We start from the raw sequence: 19,881 nt of genomic DNA, 5'->3' as shown, positions 1-19,881 counted from the left end.
CATTTTTATCTATTTTTACTGTTACTGATTTCACATAATTTAACTAATCTTTTTGTTAAATGTTTTTGATTTTGACCTTCCTCCCCCCCTTCTTTTTTGTATTACAGTCTGAGTGAAACTTGACATAGTACAAAAGATGGCATGGCATAGGCAAATGATAGTGAACCTATGACACGCGTGTCAGTGGTGACACGCGAACTCATTTTTTTGGTTGATTTTTCTTTGTTAAATGGCATTTAAATATGTAAAATAAATATCAAAAATATAAATCTTTGTTTTACTATGGTTGCAGATATCAAAAAATTTCTATATGTGACACGGCACCAGAGTTAAGTTAGGGTTTTTCAAAATGCTGACACGCCGAGCTCAAAAAGTTCGCCATCACTGGCATTAGGGCATGATGAACTAGAAAAGATGAATGGTACTTGAGAAAAGACATTCACTACATATTTGAGTACCCACTAAATGCCAGAACTATGAAAGTTGCTGGAGAATCTTAGCTAACCTCTAAGAAACTTATAATAGAACTACATGAAATGTTCTTTACTCGCTAAACACTGATTGCTTTGACTATTCCTAGGTTATTTAAAGGTTTATATCATCTAAAATACCTTCTAATTTAAAGGAATGTGGTGGTTTGCTCTTTGGAAACACTGTGCCTCATAAACTCTTCTAGGAATCACAGATAATTTTGTAAAGTAAATTACTTTTGAAGTATATTAAGTGTCTTGAATGTAAAATGAGAATGTTAGTTGAAGTGATTTCTACATCTTCTAGTTTTAATGGTCAATAATCTGTGGTCCTTGATTTCTCTAGGGTCAACTACTAGAAAGGTACACCAGCTCTTCTTTTGGTACAGGTGGAATGTCATCTAGCTATCTATCTATCTATCTATCTATCTTTCTATCTATCTATGTATCTATCTATAAAAGCCTAATATGCAAAGTGTCCTCTCGGGAGTTCGACCGACTGGGAGTTTGATTGCTCTCTATGATTTGTGCTGACCACCAGGGGGCGGCGTGGAACAAAGGAAGGCTCTGGCTGGCAGCCAGAGAAGGGAGGCCCCGGCCGGCAGCCAGAAGGCCCTAATCAGCCCCAATCACTGGCCAGGCCTAGGGACCCTACCCATGCATGAATTTTGTGCACTGGGACTCAAGTATCTATAATAATGAAAGGGTAATGTGTTAATTAGATCAGACATCCTTCCGGACAAAGCTGCAGCAGGCAGGGGCCGCGGTGGCGGGCAGGGGTCAGGGCCAAGGCCCTTGCACGAATTTCGTGCATCGAGCCTCTAGTATTATATAACATAGTAGAGGCCTGGTGCACAATATTCATGCACGGGTAGGGTCCTTTGGCATGGCCTGTGGGGATTGGGCCAAAACCTACAGTCTCAACACTGCCTGCTGTTCCTGCCTGTCACTCCCGCTCATCCCGGCACTGCTGCGCCTGCCAGGGCTCGTGCCCAATCAGTCCTGATCAGGAGAGGCTCACGCCACTGCAGCGGAGCTCGCCAGCCATGAGCCCTGAATCTGGCACCCGCCCCAAGAGAGGTTTTGGGGGGCTGGGACGTGATGGGCCCTCCGGGCGGGCAGTGGAACACCCTTGCCAGCCCGGGATCCGGATCCATCCCGCTGACGTTCGTGCCGGTTGCTAGGAACCATCTGGCAGCTGCTTTTATATCGTTTCTTCCTTGTGGAGCGTCTAGGGAGGGGAAGTGGCTGCAGGGCCCAAAACTGACTTCTAGGAGGCCAGCGGCACTGTCAGGATTGTGCCAATGGTACTGGTTCGTCAGTGCCTGGCCCATTCTCCAGAGATTGGACCAGCAGGACTACTGAGGGAGTGAGGTGGGCCGCTGGGATGGGCTAGTCAGCTGAGCAGCACTCCCGCTGTGGGAGCGCACTGACCATTAGGGGCAGCTCCTGAGTTGAGCATCTGCCCCTGGTGGTCAGTGTGCATCATAGCGGCCGGTTGTTTGGTCGCTTAGGCTTTTATATATATAGACTAGAGGCCTAGTGTACGAAATTCGTGCACAGAGGAGGGGTGTGTCCCTCAGCCCAGCCTGCACCCTCTCCAATCTAGGACCCCTCGAGGGATGTCCCTCTCACAATCCAGGACTGCTGGCTCCCAGCCACTCTCCTGCCTGATTGCCACTAACTGCTTCTGCCTGCCAGCCTGATCACTCCCTAACCACTCCCCTGCCAGCATGATCGACGCCTAACTGCTCCCCTGCCGGCCCGATTGCCCCTAACTGCCCTCCCCTGCCAGCCTGCTTGCCCCCAACTGCCCTCCCCTGCAGGCCTGGTTACTCCCAACTGCCCTCCCCTGCAGGCCTGAGGACCCCCCTCCCCCAACTGTCCTCCCCTGCAGGCCTGGTCGCCCCCAATTGCTCTCCTCTGCCGGCCCGATCACCCCTAACTGCTCTTCCCTGCAGGCCTGATCGCTCCCAATTGCCCTCCCTTGCAGGCCTGGTCCCTCCCAACTGCCCTCCCCTGCAGACCTGGTCCCCCCGAATTGCCTTCCCCTGCAGGCCTAGTTGCTCCCAACTGCCCTCCCCTGCAGTCCTGGTTCCCCCCCCCCCAACTGCCCTCCCCTGCAGGCCTGGTCCGCCTCCCCCAACTGCCCTGCCCTGCAGGCCATCTTGTGTCCACATGGGTGTGGCCATCTTGTGTGTTGGAGTGATGGTCAATTTGCATATCACCTCTTTATTATATGGGATATGTTCTTTAAAAATTGGGGGGTTTTTTTTTAGCCCTAGCTGATAGTAATTGGTTAGAGTGTTGTCTCAAAGCATCAAGGTTTCAGGCTTAATCCCCAGTCAGGGCACATACAAGAATCAACCAATGGGAAGAAATCAAGGTGGCGGCATAGGTAAACACCTGAAATTGCTGCCTTGCTCAACCACTTCAAAAATACAACTAAAAGACAAAACGGACACCATCCAGAACCAAAGGAAGGCTGGCTGAGTGAAAATTCTACAACTAGAAGGAAAGAGAAAAGCACACTGAGACTCAGAGGAGGTCCGGAAGTAAAGTGCAGAGGTACGGAGGCGCATGCGGATAGGGCTGGCAACTGAGGACGCAGTTGTCTTTTTCGATCAGGAGGGAGTCTCAAGCTCCCGACTGCTCTGAACTCCAGTTCCAGGCGAGTCTCTGGGGTCCCAGACGCATACAGGGAGAAACAGGACTGTCTGGCATCGGGCGGAACTCGAGGGCAGCTTTCTCTCAGAGGTGCTTGCAGCGATTACCGTGGGACACTGAGACCTGGGGCCCCTTAGGGCATAGCTGAGGATCAGCCATAGCTGTTTGCTCCGCCCTGTTGATTCCCTGAGACCCCGCCCCACCCAAGCTGCACGCAGAGGCTTTTGCATATGAAAGGCCTGGCCCTTTGCAATCTAAAATTACCTAACAAACTGCAGCTGGGTCAGACAGACCCAGAACATCCAAGAGAAGGCCCAAGGTCCCACAGCAGCTTGCACTGCTTCACAGCTGGGCCTCATCTGGGCATCTCCAAACCCCAAACAAAGTAGAGGAATCTGCAGATCTCTCCGTAGCTCCTGCTGGGTAGCCTCAGGTAGAAGCTAAATTAGCACATCCTCAGAGACCCAAGAGCCAGTGTACACAGTGGTCAGAGTGGGACCATCCAGATTACAACTCCTCAGGTCCATAAGGAACACACTCAGAGGGCAGACTCAGTGAGCACCAAAGCTCCACTGAAGCAAGTATTGCCCCAGAAGGGTGTCTCCAGCACAGAAGTTCTCCCACCCTAGACACAGATGATTCTCACAGCCAATTGGCCTGGAGGTCATTTCCTGCCAGTGATACCTAAAACAATCAAGGCTTAACTACAACAAGACTGTGCACACAGCCCACAGAGGGGTGCACCAAGAGTGTACACCTCAGGTAATTGGGGAGGCCGAGCCACTGGGCCCTATAGGATACCTAGCACAGAAAGCCATTCTATCAACACAGGGAAGCAGCCAAAATGTGGAGACAAAGAAACAGGTCACAAATGACAGAAATGGAGGAAAGCAAACTACTGGATATAGAGTTCAAAACCACAGTTATAAGGTTTTTCAGGAATTTTCTAGAAACCACCGATAAATTTAGTGAAACCCTCAATGAATCCAGTGAGACCCTCGAGGATATGAAAAAGGACCAACTAGAAATTAAGCATACACTGACTGAAATAAAGAATATTATACAGACTCCCAACAGCAGTCTAGAGGATCACCAGAATCAAGTCAAAGATTTGAAATACAAAGAAGCAAAAAACACCCAACTGGAAAAGAAAAAAGAATCCAAAAATATGAAGATAGTGTAAGGAGCCTCTGGGACAACTTCAGGCGTCCAACATCCGAATTATGGGAGTTCCAGAAGAAGAGAGAGGGCAAGATATTGAAAACCTATTTGAAGAAATAATGACAGAAAACTTCCCCTACCTGGTGAAAGAAATAGACTTACAAGTCCAGGAAGCGCAGAGAACCCCAAACAAAAGGAATCCAAAGAGGACCATACCAAGACACATCATAATTAAAATGCCAAGAGCAAAAGACAAAGGGAGAATCTTAAAAGCAGCAAGAGAAAGACAGTCAGTTACCTACAAGGGAGTACCCATATGACTGTCAGCTGATTTCTCAACAGAAACTATGCAGGCCAGAAGGGAGTGGCAAGAAATATTCAAAGTGATGAATAGCAAGAACCTACAACCAAGCATAACTATCATTCAGAATTGAAGGTCAGATAAAGAGTTTCACAGATAAGAAAAAGCTAAAGGAGTTCATCACCACCAAACCAGTATTATATGAAATGCTGAAAGGTATCCTTTAAAAAGAGGAAGAAGAAGAAAAAGGTAAAGATACAAATTATGAACAACAAATACATATCTATCAACAAGTGAATCTAAAAATCAAGTGAATAATCTGATGAACAGAAAAAAAACCTCAACCAATGAATGTGTAAATATGTGGAACAACAAATTGATATCTCTGTCTCAAATCAATAAATAATCAAAATTTTAATTTTTTTTATAAATCAAATAATGACATAATCAGTCTTTATAAGGTAAGTATTCTCCCCTTTATATCCATACCCTCCCCTATTTCCCTTACAAACACTTATTCAAATGTCTTCTTAAATATGCATTAATTCTTGTGAAATATTTGGTATCATTTTGTATGGTTGTTTTTTTTACGGTTAATGAGTTTTCTATTGTAAAATGTACTTCATAAAATTTACCATCTTGACCATTAAAATACATATATATATATTATGTCATTAATACATTCATAGTGTTGTGAATGTACCACCATTCATCCCTAGAACTTTTTCATCTTCCCCAACTGAAACTCTGTACCCGTTAAACAATAACTCCCTATATTTCCCTCCCTCTAGACCAGCGGTTCTCAACCTGTGGGTTGCGACCCCTTTGGGGGTCGCCTAAGACCATCGGAAAACACACATATAATTACATATTGTTTTTGTGATTAATCACTATGCTTTAATTATGTTCAGTTTGTAACAATGAAAATACATCCTGCCTATCAGATATTTACATTACGATTCATAACAGTAGCAAAATTACAGTTATGAAGTAGCAACGAAAATAATTTTATGGTTGGGGGTCACCACAACATGAGGAGCTATATTAAAGGGTCGCGGCATTAGGAAGGTTGAGAACCACTGCTCTAGACCCTGACAAAAACCATTCTACTTTCTGTCTAGGAATTTGACTTCCCTAGGAACCTCATATAAGAGGAATAATACAATATTTGCCTTTTTATGTCTGGCTAATTTCACTTGGAATAATATCTTCAGTTCATCCATGTTAGAGTATGTATCAGAATTTCCTTTCTTTGTAAGGCTGAGTAACATTCTATTGTATATGTATATACTGCATTTGTTTATCTGTTCATGTGTCGATAGACCCTTGGGTTATTTCTGCCTTTTGACTATTGTGAATACCTTTGCTGTGAAGATACTGTTTGAGTCCCTGCTTTCACTTCTTAGGGATATGTACCCAAATTTATATCTTTAATTTACATAATTTTTTACCATTTTAAACTCAGTAGTTTTTAAGATCGCTTTTACTTTATTTGGTGCTGACTCTGCTGTATAGTGTTCTGTAGTATCTGTCACTATTCTGGCTCAGAATCTCTCATGAAGTTTCTGTCAGCCAGGGCCACAGTCATCTGAAGGCTCGACTGGACTGGAGGATCCATTTCCAAGATAGCTCACTTACTTAGTCTGTTTCTCCTGGTCATTGGTAGGAGGCTTCAGTTTCTTGACATGAGCCTCTCCACCTGGCTGCTTGAGTGTCTTACTGACATGGCAGCTGGCTTCCTCCAATGATCATAGCGAGAAAGAGCAAGAAGGAAGCCACTTATGACATAGTCTCAGCGGTAACACATCATCACTTCTATCATATTCTCTTTATTAGAAGTAACTAAATCCAGCAACACAAGAGGAATAAATTAAGCTCCACCTTTTGAAAGTGTAGAGTCAAAGAAATTGTGAATATATTTTAAGATTACTCCATGGACCAATGAGAAGATTGCACTGGAATTTATCCCTAGCAGAGAGATCACTGGATCATAGGGCATTTTTTCCTATAGCTGTTATAAATAATTATCACAAACTTAGTGATTTAAAACAACACAAATCAGAAGTCTGAAATGGCTTTCACCGGACCAAAATCACAATAGCAGCAATGTTGTACTCCCTTCAGAGGCTATAGGAGAGAATCTGTTTTCTCACAGTTTTTCCAGCTTCTCGTGGCCACCTGCACTCTGGCTTGTGGCACCTTCCTCCATCTTCCATGCCAGCAGCATACTAAATCTCTCCCTGACTCTGACCCTCTGCTTCTTTTGTCACATATTCTCTGATTCTGGCCCTCCTGCCTTTGCTTATTACAATCCTTAATGAGCAAAAGCAGTGCCTACAATCATTCTTTTTCACACTACCTTTGGTTGTTGAATGAAGGTGGAGCTTAATTTATCTCCTCTTGTGTTGCTGGATTTAGTTACTTCTAATAAAGAGACTTGTGATTGCATTCGATCCACCCATATAATTAAGGAAAATCTCCCCATATCAGGATCCTTAATTTAATCACACCTGTAAAATTTCTTTAGCCGTATAAGGTAACACATTCAGGGATTAGGAAGTGGACATTTTTGCAGGACCATTATTCATTCTCGCTACTAAAGGCATGCACATACAGTTTTTAATTTGTTTTAAGCTGAAGTTTTGGGTTTTCTTGTTACTTACACTTTGTGAATGGATGTTACTGTTGAGTAGATACAGACTTTCATATACCAGATTTGTTTAAACAGTAATCCTCCTATATAATAAAAGGCTAATATGCAAATCGACCAAACAGCAGAATGATGGGTCACTATGACGTGCACTGACCACCAGGGGGCAGACGCTCAATGCAGGAGCTGCCCCCTGGTGGTCAGTGTGCTCCCCCTGTGGAAGTGCTGCTCAGCCAGAAGCTGGGCTCACAGTTGGCAAGCGCAGCAGTGGTGGTGGGAGCCTCTCCCACCTCTGCAGCAGCGCTAAGGACCCCTCAGGGTCCCGGACTGAGAGAGGGCGCAGGCCGGGCTGAGGGACACCACCCTCAGTGCACGAATGTCGTGCACCAGGCCTCTAGTATCTAATAAAAGAGAAACATGGTAATTGGCGTACGACCGCTACCCTTCCCATTGGCTAATCAGGGCGATATGCAAATTAATTGTCAGCCAAGATGGCGGCCGGCAGCCAGGCAGCTTGAAACTAACATGAGGCTTGCTTGCTTCAGTGACGGAGGAAAACAACGTTCCCCGCCTGCCTTGCAGGCCTCTGAGCCTGCAGCTTGAAACATTTTAACCAATATAGAAGCTAAAAACAACCTCAGAAACCAGCTTTCAGCGAGCTGGGATCTCAGAGCTGGAGTTATACATTGTTTCGAACCAAAACAAACCAGATTCCTACTTTCAGCAGCGGAGGCCTAAGAGCTGGAGCCTCAGAGCTAAAGCTGGCCCAGAATTAAAAAAGAAAAAAAGGAGCGGTTGGGAGCTTCCGTCACCCGCCAGCCTGAAAACAGCCCTCAGCCCCTCAGCCAGACTGGCCAGGCACCCCAGTGGGGACCCCCACCCTGATCCAGGACACCCTTCAGGGCAAACCAGCCAGCCCCACCCATGCACCAGGCCTCTACCCTATATAGTAAAAGGGTAATATGCCTCCTAGCACTGGGATCAGCGGAGCCGAGAGGCCTCCCGGCACCGGGATCAGCGTGACAGGGGGCAGCGCCCAAACCCCCTGATCGCCCTGCAGCTCTGTGTGTGACGGGGCGGGGCCACAACCTCCCTATCCGCCCTGTTCTGTTTGTGACAGGGGAAGGCGCCCCAACCTCCTGATCAGCCCTGCTCTGTGCCTGATACAGGGGAGCTCCCCAACCTCTGATCGCCCTGCGGCTCTGTGTGTGACAGGGTGCGGTGCCCCAACCCGCCCCCCCCCCCACGGGCCCTGCTCTGTGTGTGACAGGGTAGAACCATAACCTCCCCATCGGCCCTGCCCTGAGTGTGAGAGTGGCGGCACCCCAACCCCCTGATTGGTCCTGCTCTGTGGGTGATAGAGGGCGGCGCCACAACCCCCCCCCCCCACAGGCCCTGCTCTGTGTGTGATGGGGTAGAGCCATAACTCCCCATTGGCCCTGCCCTGAGTGTGACAGTGGCAGCGTCCCAACCCCCTGATCCGCCCTGCTCTGTGTGTGACAGGGGGCAGCGCCCCAACTCCCCTATCGGCCCTACTTTCTGAGTGACGGGGGGAGCTCCCCAACCCCCTGATCGACCCTGCTCCGTGCGTGACAGGGTACAGAGCCCCAACCCCCCTGATGGGCCCTGCTCTGTGCATGACGGGGTGGCGCCACAACCTCCCCATCGACCCTGCCTTGAGTGTGACAGGGGGCGGTGCCCCAACCCCCCAATCGGCCCTACCCTGAGCGTGACTGGGGGTGGCATCGCAACCTCCCGATCTGCCCTGCTCTGTGCATGACGGGGCGGTGCCCGAACATCCCAATCGACCCTGCTCTGAGCCCGACCAGGGGCTGCACCTAGGGATTGGGCCTGCCCTCTGCCACCCGGGAGCAGGCCTAAGCCAGCAGGTCGTTATCTCCCGAGGGGTCCCAGACTGCAAGAGGGCACAGGCCAGGCTGAGGGACCCCCCCTTCCCCCTGAGTGCACAAATTTTTGTGCACTGGCCCTCTAGTCTATAATAATAAAAGCGTAATATGCTAATTAGACCAGACAGCCGAACGACCTTCCTGACGAAACCGCAGTGCTGGGGGTCGAGGCAGTGGTGGTTAGGGGTGATCAGGCAGGCAGGTCAGCAGTTAGGGGCAATTAGGGCAGGGCGTGGTTAGAGGCAATCAGGCAGGCAGAGTGGTTAGTGGCAATCAGGCCGCAGGCAGGCGAGTGGTTAGGAGCAATCAGGAGGCAGGCAGAATGGTTAGGGGCAATTAGGCAGGCAGGCGAGCGGTTAGGAGCCAGCAGTCCCGGATTGCGAGAGGGATGTCCAACCTAAATGGTTAGTTGGACATCCCCAAGGAGTCCTGGATTGCGAGAGGGTACAGGCCGGGCTGAGGGAACACCCCCTCCTTGCTCGAATTTTGTGCACTGGGCCTCTAGTATAATATATAATGGTCACCTTAGCTGTTTCCCCTCTGTTAGTTTTGTAGGGCTGTTGTGACAAAAGTACCACAAACAAGTGGCTTAAAACTATAGAAATCTATTCTTTCATAGTTCTGGAGGCTAAATGTCTGAAATAAAAGTGTTAACAAAGTTGGTTCCTTCTGGGGATGCTAAGGAATCGAGATGCTTTTCCATGCCTCTCTCCCTAACTTTGGGTGGTTGCTGGCAATTTTTGACATTCCTTGGCTTGCAGCTGCCTCACTCCAATTTCTGCCTCCATTGTTACATGATGTTTTTCTGATGTTTCTGTGTCTTGTTTCTTTACATGGTCTTCTTAAAGAATACCAATCATTGCATTTCAGGCCTAATCCAGTAAGACCTCATCTTAACCTGTTGATTATATCTACAAAGACCTTCTTTCCAAAAAAGGTACCAGGGTTTACCTACCTGTGATTCAGCATATCTCTTTGGGGTACACATTCAACCCAAATAACCTCTTTATATTATTTGCGTGGTGTCTTATGAATAATAAGTTTTCAAATATTTGTTGATTTGAATTGTATAGACATACAGAGAAATCCATCATCTTATTTTTTTAATGGGAAATCATCTTGGACATATTCTGAATTTGTGCACTCTCTTTCTGTTCTTTGCCCTCTCTGATTGATAAAGCACTCTTCCTGTTTGTTCTTGCATGTATTTATCTTTTTGTGGCTGTCACTAAGTAAAACTTTAATGGGAATTACAGATGCTAAATTTTAGATATAAGCCTTGTTTTAAAGCTGGGAAAACAAAACGCTCCAAAGTAAAATGGAATAATTAGAGGGTGGTTAATTTTAAAAAACACACAATGGAAATAAAGGATATGATTAGTAAAGATAAATGCAGAAGTGAAAAAAGATAGAAAACAAAGTAGTGGAAAAGATATGTACACTGTAAGTTTTTTGTTTTTTATAAAGACCAATAAATAGATGAAACCCTATAAAACCTGGTTAAGGGAACAAAAGACAAAACAAAAAATGCATGAATGGGAAAGGAGACAAATTTTAAAATAAGAGAACATATCTAACTCTGTTGTAATAAACTTGAAAAGCTAGAGGGAATGAATAATTTCTTGGTGAACTATTAATGCGTCATGTTGATACAAGAAGATTAAGAAAATACATCTAAACCACGTAGAAATTTTAAAACACTTAAAAACCTTTTTGCTAAAAGTATACCTTCTGATCTCAATTCTAGCTGATTTTCAAAGAATAGATAAGTTATTCAGACTATTCTAAACCATATAAGATTACGATGAGAAACCTACCAATTCATTTTATAAACTTAGTGTAAACTTAATTCAAAACCTTATTTTAAAATACTATAAAAATCTAAATATATATATTGGTTTCTTGTAAAAATTCCACATGAAATATTGAAAAATGAACAAAAGTAAAATAATAAAACATGAACAACGTACAGTTTATTGCAGGAATGGAGACAGAGTCAAAATGAGAAAATCTTATAATTGACAGCATCAACAAATTAAAAGAAAAAACTGTATGATTATATGCTATATCAGAAGGTATCTTGGGGCGGGGGGAAGCATTTAAAAGCCACTCCCAATAAATTTAAAATAAAAGGAAAATACCTAAACATGTTAAAAAATAGTTACTGAAATCTATTACATAGTGAAATACTAAGCTATTCCTATTAAAGTCAGGAATAAGATCACTATTGTTCAAAATTATTTTGAAGTTTTAAGCTAACAATAAGACAAGAAAAAGAAATGAAGTATAAATAATTGGAAGAGACAAAATTATCTTACAGATTAATGTGAAAAATAGTGCTGATGTACTAGTAATTGGTTATCCATGTGGAAGACAATAAAATTAGCTATACTTGTACCGTATACAAAAATTAAAATTCCATGTGAATTAAATATTTTAATGTATAAACAATTTCTGCTGCACGCTAATTAGTCATTCACATTTACCACCTCTTTTTCCTAAGAATTTTTTTTAAAGATAATGTATATACAATGTCATAGAGTGAGAGGAAGCCAAGTCAAGATCGCAACAGGTTTCTGGAAGATGGGGAAATAATGGAAATTAAAAATTATTTTTTTTAATATATTTTATTGATTTTTTACAGAGAGGAAGGGAGAGAGATAGAGAGTTAGAAACATCGATGAGAGAGAAACATTGATCAGCTGCCTCCTGCACATCTCCTACTGGGGATGGGCCCGCAACCCAGGTACATGCCCTTGACCGGAATCGAACCTGGGACCCTTCAGTCCGCAAGCCGACGCTCCATCCACTGAGCCAAACCAGTTTCGGCAAAAAATTATTGTTGAAAAATAATCAAGGACCTTAAAACTTCCTCTCACTTAAAAGTAAAATACTAGCCCTGGCTGAGTAGCTTGATTGGTTGGAGTGTTGTCCCTGCCAGTGGTTCTCAACCTTCCTAATGCCGCGACCCTTTAATACAGTTCCTCATGTTGTGGTGACCCCCAGCCATAAAATTATTTTCGTTGCTACTTCATAACTGTAATTTTGCTACTGTCATGAATTGTAATGTAAATATCTGATATGCAGGATGTATTTTCATTGTTCGCGACCCACAGGTTGAGAACCGCAAAGGTTGCAGGTTTGATTCCCAGTCAGGGTACATACCTAGGTTGCGGGTTCCATCTCTGGTCAGGACACGTACGGGAGGCTACCGATCCATGTTTCTCTCTCACATCATTGTTTCTTTCTCTCTCCCTTCTTTCTAAAAATCAGTAAACATCCTGGGGGAGGATTTTTTTTTTAAGTAAAATACAAATGTTGAGAATTTCTCAATAGCCTTTGAAATTATTTGGGCTACTTTGGGGTATTGAAAACCAGAATTGGGAATTCATGCTCTGTGCCAGGGGTCTGCAAATTGCCGCTGTTTATGTAAACTAAGTTTTACTGGAACAGGTCATGCCCATTTATTACATATTTGTGGCTGCTTTTGTGTGACAGCCACAAAGTCAAGTAGTTGCAATAGAAATCATGTGGCCCACAAAGCCTTTTTTATCACCTGACCCTTGCAGAAAATGTTTGCCAACGCCTGTTCAGGTAACTAGCCATCTTAGAGCTTACCCTCATTTGGGATGGGCTTAAATGGAATCCAGTCAATGTATATAGCCATTTACAGAATGTAAGAAAAGGAAAAGATGGGGGGAAATATAGCAAACAGGAGACTGAATGTCACCACGTATGGTTCCTTGGTAGAAAAGAGAATGAGAAGTAGAAGGGAAAATAATAAAAAATGCATACGATGTGTTCGGCTTGGAATTAAAACAGATTTTTTTGTATATTGATTTTTTTATCTGACATCCTTGATACATTTTCATATTTCTTAAGATTTTTCTGTCTTATTTTCTCCTTTCCAATCATTACTCTTTCCTTTTTAACCATTGACTGTGCTAATTAGGACTTACAGGATTGTGTTGAGTAAAAGTGGTACAATAGTAGAGATCTTTAATTGTTTTTGGTTTTTAAAAGAATGCCTCTCCATTTCACTGTAAACAGTGTTATTTACTGTAGGTTTTTGGCAGTTTCTCTTCTATTTCCACTTTATTAAGAGTTTTTATCTTGAACAGATAACTTTTATCAAATGTTAGTTTTTTATCTATGGAGATTATCATAAAGGTTTTTAATTTTTTTATATATATTTTATTGATTTTTTACAGAGAGGAAGGGAGAGAGATAGAGAGTTAGAAATATCGATCAGCTGCCTCCCACTGGGGATGTGCCCGCAACCCAGGTACATGCCCTTGACTGGAATCGAACCTGGGACCTTTCAGTCCGAAAGCCGACGCTCTATCCACTGAGCCAAACCGGTTTTGGCCTCCTTTAATTTAAAAAAAATTTTTTTTATTGATTTCAGAGAGAAATGGAGAGGGAGAGAGAGCTAGAAACATTAATGATGAGAGAGAATCATTGATCAGCTGCCTCCTGCATACCCCACACTGGGGACCAAGGCCGCAACCTGGGCATGTCCCCTGACCAGGAATCACACCAGGACCCTTCAGACCACAGGCCAATGCTCTATCCACTGAGCAACACCAGCTAGGGCTCTCCTTTAATGTTTTAATGCAGTGGATGATACATATAAGCGATCTATGTTAAACAGTCCTTACATTTCTGGGTGAACTCGGCTTGACCCTGCTAGAGTTTCTTTACTGTATATTTTGTTCTGTTTTGTGATATTTTGTTTAGGACCTTTGTATCAATATTCATGAATGATACTAGTCTACAATCATTCTTTTTCACACTTCCTTTGATTTTATATTGCAGTTATAATGGCATTATAAAATGCATTGGGGAGATATTTTCTGTATTTTTTTTTAATTCTTTGTTAGTTAAGGTATTACAAATGTGTCCTTGTCCCGTCCCCCCCCCTCCCCCCCCCCCCCCCTGCACACTCATTATTTTCTGTATTTTTATTCTTTGGAAAGTTTGAATAAAGTTGGTATGATTTGTTTATTAAATTTTGGTAGAAGGTGTCTAAAACCATTTTTATCTAGTGGAGTTTTGTTTGTGTTTATTGGTGTTGGGAGGAGGAGAGGAAAAATACTGCTACTTTTTTTCTTTTCTTTTTTCTTTTTTTTTTAAATATATTTTATTGATTTTTTACAGAGAGGAAGGGAGAGGGATAGTTAGAAACATCGATGGGAGAGAAACATCGATCAGCTGCCTCCTGCACACTCCCCACTGGGGATGTGCCCGCAACCAAGGCACATGCCCTTGACCGGAATCGAACCTGGGACCCTTCAGTCCGCAGGCTGACGCTCTATCCACTGAGCCAAACTGGTCAGGGCTACTGCTACTATTTTTCAAAAGTTACAGAACTATTAAGGTTTTCTGTTTCTTCTTGAATCAATTTCCCCCCTCCACCTCCCACCTTAGAATTATGTTCAGTTTATATGTTTGGGTTCTTCTCTCTAATCATAGGTAGTGTTTTCAAAGAACCAACTTTTTGGTTGAATCTTCAACCTCTACAAAAGGGTATACAATAAAAAGGAAGGCTTCTTCTCAGCAGACCTCAGACCTGTTTTCTAGGGCAATGACTTGGTTTTTTATCCTTTCAATGACACTTTAAATCTATACAATCCTTTTATTTTTACTAGAACAGGACAGACCATATGAAACATAGTGATCAGCATACTTCTTTTTTTTATTTTACTTTTTATTGTTCTTTTACATTAACGTCATTCTTTTGAGTGCCAGTACAGTATTCCACTGCATGGTTGCTTCCTACTTATTTAAAAGTAGTTATGTTTTTACACCAATAAAAACTTTCCCATTTGTTTGAAGTACCCTAAGAACCCATTCTATTACTCTAGTCTAGTAACGGACATCACTTCAGAGAACTCCAGTTGGCCCTCAGTATGCCTTTTACTCATTAATAAATCAATGTTTCTTGCTCCATAGCATCCTCCTTGGAAGAGGGTGTATTTAATTTAATTAATCTTTAATTTAAAGACAAAACTATTTCAATAATTTAGATGTCATATAATGTTTTTAAATCTCTGGGGGTTTTTGCAATTTATCCTAGTCTGAGGAATAGATGCAGTTTTCTCTTCTTCCTTATGGCTGCCCTGTTTCCCAGTGCCACTTATTTAAAGTCTGTCTTTTCACATGTTGTGATGCTACATTTTCATCCTTCCCAAATTTACAGATATTTACTTCTGGATTTTTAAAATTGTATTTTAATGGTAAATCTACTCATATGCCAATATCAGAGCTTTTTAAAAACTTTTTCTTTTTAAGTAACTTTGGATTTACAAGAGTTGGAAAACAGTAGAGAGTTCCTAGATGCCTTTCACTCAGCTTCCCCTAATGTTAACATCTTACATAATCGTAGTATAAGTATTAAAACTCCGAAGTTAACTTATTAGTAAAATATAGTTAACTACTGTTTTACTTACAAAGTATGGTATTTGTATGGTATTTTAAAATATGGTAGGTATATTCCTCCTACTCTCCTATTTTTGCTTGTTAGTTTTTTTTTTTAATATCTAGCTGCAGAAAACAAACAAATTTTGTATCTTGTTTTTATTGGGACTGTAAAATTTATAAATTAACTTAGGGAGAAATGGCACCTTATATTACTGAATCTTCATAAACAAGAACAAGGTATGTCCTTCTTTTTGTGGAAGTCTACCTTAGTATCATTCAGAAGTGTTTTACAGTTTTCCTCATACATTTTGGACACTGTTCAATTTATGCCTAAGTATTTTATTATTTTTTAAATTGTAAATGTGATCTTTCCTCCCATTTCATCTTCTGATTTCTCTTTGTATATATGAAGGAAACATTTTTTTATATTTTGTATACAGCACATTGCTAAATTATCTTATAGCAATATTTAGTTGGTTTTTTTTGGATATTCCAAATATATAATTATATCATCTGCCAATAGTATTCCTTCTAATTTTATTCTTTGTGTTGACTAGAAATAGTCTTTTGTGATTGATTCTTTTGGTTTCTTCTCTTCCTGTTAGTATTTTTCTCTAAAAATACTATCTAAAAGTACTGACAGTTACATTTTTTTCATTCCTTAAGACAAAATAGTAAAAGCTTTCTTCTCCCTTAACCTGCTCTATGGTTAGCATCTTTACTATAGAAAAAAAAATTGGGATATTTGTATACTGTCACCAAAGCAAAAGATTCAGATGTCTTCCCATTTTATAAGTTTTGATTTTTTAAAATGTTGTTGAGTTACTTGCATTTAATCTGTATTTGGTATAAAATTCTTGTGATTGTATAGAAGGTATTCCAAAATAAAGTTATGTTTGATTTCTCAAATTTTGCATAAAGCTATTTTGAATTAGGGAGGGATGGCTGCAATATCCTAAAAGAATATAAGTTAGAATATTATTCCATGAAACATCTTGTTTTTCTGATAAAATTATATGAAACATTTTCTTTCTAGAACATAAGTGACTTTAATGATTGCCATTCTGGAGAGAAAAACAAAGATGATAGATAGAATGTTCTAATTGTCCATCTGAAGGGTTGAATGTTTTCCCCTCTATTAAAGAGCACTTTCAATAGTTTCTGCTCCTCTGGCTCTTTTTGTGATTGTGTAAGGTAATAATATCCTCCATATCTTAGCATGCCTATCTGTACCCATCTCTGTGTTACTTACTTTTCTTCCTAATTTGTTTTATTATATTAGTGCAAAATCACATGTTAAAATTTTACTTGAAATAAAGAGTTTTAGGGCTTACATTATTAAATCTGTCAGATTTCCACATTTGTCACATGCTTTTAATGTGCTACATATTTCCAGACCTGCTTATTAATGGTAAAATTTTCTCCTTCATTTTTGTGACATCTCCTCTATCCTTTTCAGTTACTTCTTTACTTCTTGTCCATTGGTTGGAGAGACAGGGTCTTATAATAGTAGATCAACATTAAGTCTTAATAAGGAAGTTATGTTTCATGTCTGTTTTCATAATATAACTTGTATTTACATAACACTTTTACTTTTCATTCTGCTTTTGTTACTTAATTCTAACGGTATCCCTGTAAATTATATTAGAGCAGGTAGTAAATGTCCATTTTACAGTTGGTAAAATGAATTAAAATGAAGGGGCAAAGGTTAAACCACAAATAAGCCTGAAATTAAGACCCAAGTCTCCAAATAAAAGTCTGGTGCACATTCTTTTCAATCATAAAGACTTTTGTGAGTGATCCCTACCTCCTAGGACTTCCTTTTGTCCTCAGCTGTCAATAGGTTGTACCAGGTTTATCAGAGATTCTAGCCTTTGGAGAACTGATTAGACCTGCGTCCCTTGACTTCCCTTGATACGGGCCTTCTGGCTGGTGAACTCAATATTGTCATGTCTAGCCAGTGTTATAACCTGTCTGCCTTAGTTTGTATAGTGGATTTTATTACAGAAACATTTTTTATGTCAAGATCTTTAAGTATTGCTTAAGTACAAATTTTGCAATACTTTTTAACTCTTAAAGAATTATGATTGCCCTAGCCAGGTCTTCAGTGGTTTGGAGCATCATCCCGTACACCAAAAGGTTACGGGTCCAATCCCTGGTCGGAGATCTCTTCCCTTCCCTTCCCTTTCCTCCCCTCCCCTCACCTCCTCTCCCCTGCCCTCCTTTTCTCCTCTCCTCTCTCTCCCCTCTCTCCTTCCCTCCCTCCCTGACCTCCCCATCCCATGCTTCCTTTCTCTAAAAAAATAAATCAGAATAAAATAAAATCTTGGGTGAGGATTTTTTTAAAAAAAGAACGGTGTTAGGCAGATTTTTGTTTATTCCAAAGTGAGCTTGGGATTAAACTGAAAAGAGAACCTGGGTCTTCCTAACTTGGTTAGTCTTCATATAACTCCTTGCTTTCTAATATTCTTCATGGTAAGAACCTCTTATTACCTGGCTGTCTTCTATATATTTTCTTTTCTCCCCTCTTCTTTTTACAGTCATATGATTAACTTCCGGACTCTGTTTAATTTCTCTTTGACAAGCTATACTCCTAAAATCATTCATTTTCTTTAAGTGTCTTTGGCCTCAATCTGAGCATAGTGGATTCCAATACCTCATATGCCATAGCTTGGCCTATTATATTCATCCTTTTGAGTAATTATAATAACTCAATACTAGTCATTCTTATTTGTTAATCTTTTATAAAAAAGATTTGAAGTCTCAATCTAACGCTCTCCTTTGTGTTCACTTTGTTAAATGACTGCCTTTTAATGAGGCCTTCTTGAAACTTCAGACCTACTTCTCCATGCATGGTGTTTAAGACTAGCCTTAGTGATGGGATGCACTAGCTAATCTCATTAATCCATCTGACTCTAAAATTCTGTGACTATCGAACAAAATTCAGAAATAAGTTAGTATTGCTAATATAAATAAATTTCTTATCAGTAATTACATTTCCTAAGTGTTTTGCCTGTTACACCAGGTATAATATCTTTAAAACCTTGAAAAAATTCTACCCTAATAAAAATTTCATCTACTCTGAAAAGTCAAATGTATTCAGACACTACACAAGTTCTCTTCTAATTTAATCCTGTTTGTCTTCAACTAAGACTCCATTGTTTCATCCTCTTAGATGCTACTACTTGAACAATATTGTTTTGAGACCTAAACTAACATATTAACATAATTCTTCTTATTAAATGTCTCAAGAGTTTTGTTTCTTTATCCCTTTCTTTGTAAACAAGCAGCCACTATATTTTTAGTAGTGAATTTCAAAATCCTTTTTAACCTTATAGGTCCAAGGGTAGCCAAGGATGGCTGCAGCTTCATATGATCAGTTGTTAAAGCAAGTTGAGGCACTGAAGATGGAGAACTCAAATCTTCGGCAAGAGCTAGAAGATAATTCCAATCATCTTACAAAACTGGAAACTGAGGCATCTAATATGAAGGTATTAAGATTGTGACTTTTAATTGTAGTTTATCCATTTTTATTTAGTATTCCCTCTTGTAAACTTGGGTTAGGTACTTCACTTACTTAAAAGTATATTTTAAGTTAAGTGGTAATATGTAAACTCTTTTTCTTACAAATGTTAACATTTATACTTGGAAATAAAATGTATTGAATTCATCCAATGAGTCATATAAAGAAGTAAGTATAAAATCTCAGTAACTAGTTAGTTTTTAAGTTATTTTTAAGCTTAAGTATCACTCTGCTGAGACTGGGTGTTCTATGTAATTCATAGGAACTAGCTTCACAACTTGAGAATATATCTCAATTATTAAATACTAGAGGCCCGGTGCACCAATTCATGCACCAGTGGGGTCCCTCAGCCTGGACTGCAGGATCGGGCAGAAACTGGCTCTCTGACATCCCCCAAGGAGTCCTGGTTTGCGAGAGGGCGCAAGCCAGACCGAGGGACCCCACCAGTGCACGATCAGGGCCAGGGAGAGACGCGGTAGGTTGGCCAGCCAGGGAGGGACTGCAGGAGGGCTCCACGGTGTGTCCAGCCCATCTCATTCAGCCTTGATCGGCCGGACCCCAGCAGCAAGTTAACCTACCAGTCTGAGCATCTGCCCCTATGGTGGTCAGTGCACATCATAGTGAGCAGTTGAGCGACCTTAGCATATCATTAGCATACCATGCTTTGATTGGTTCAATGGTCGACCAGACACTTAGCATATTAGGCTTTTATTATATAGGATAGCTTTCCTCCCCAACTCTGTCAGATCTTGTTGCCACTTAAATGCTGTGTTGATAGA

General features: G+C 41.3%; 1 protein-coding gene across 16 annotated transcripts in view; it reads left to right on the top strand.

Moving 5' to 3' along the window:
- Positions 1 to 19,881, top strand: part of APC (APC regulator of WNT signaling pathway) — a 113,728-nt gene that overhangs the window by 25,730 nt on the left and 68,117 nt on the right. For 9 of the 16 annotated variants that reach the window (XM_059693887.1, XM_059693881.1, XM_059693878.1 and 6 more), the window contains exon 2: positions 18,918 to 19,070. The exons of the other annotated variants lie outside the window; for them this stretch is intronic. In XM_059693887.1, the coding sequence (XP_059549870.1) occupies positions 18,936 to 19,070 (135 nt within the window). In that variant the 5' untranslated portion in view covers positions 18,918 to 18,935. The remainder of the gene's footprint in view (positions 1 to 18,917; positions 19,071 to 19,881) is intronic. 16 annotated transcript variants of the gene reach the window in all.

The sequence above is a fragment of the Myotis daubentonii genome, chromosome 4, assembly GCF_963259705.1.
Source record: "Myotis daubentonii chromosome 4, mMyoDau2.1, whole genome shotgun sequence".
In the NCBI taxonomy this organism is placed as follows: domain Eukaryota; kingdom Metazoa; phylum Chordata; class Mammalia; order Chiroptera; family Vespertilionidae; genus Myotis; species Myotis daubentonii.
Note: the sequence above shows the minus strand (reverse complement) of the source record. Positions and strands in the feature narration are given on the sequence as shown.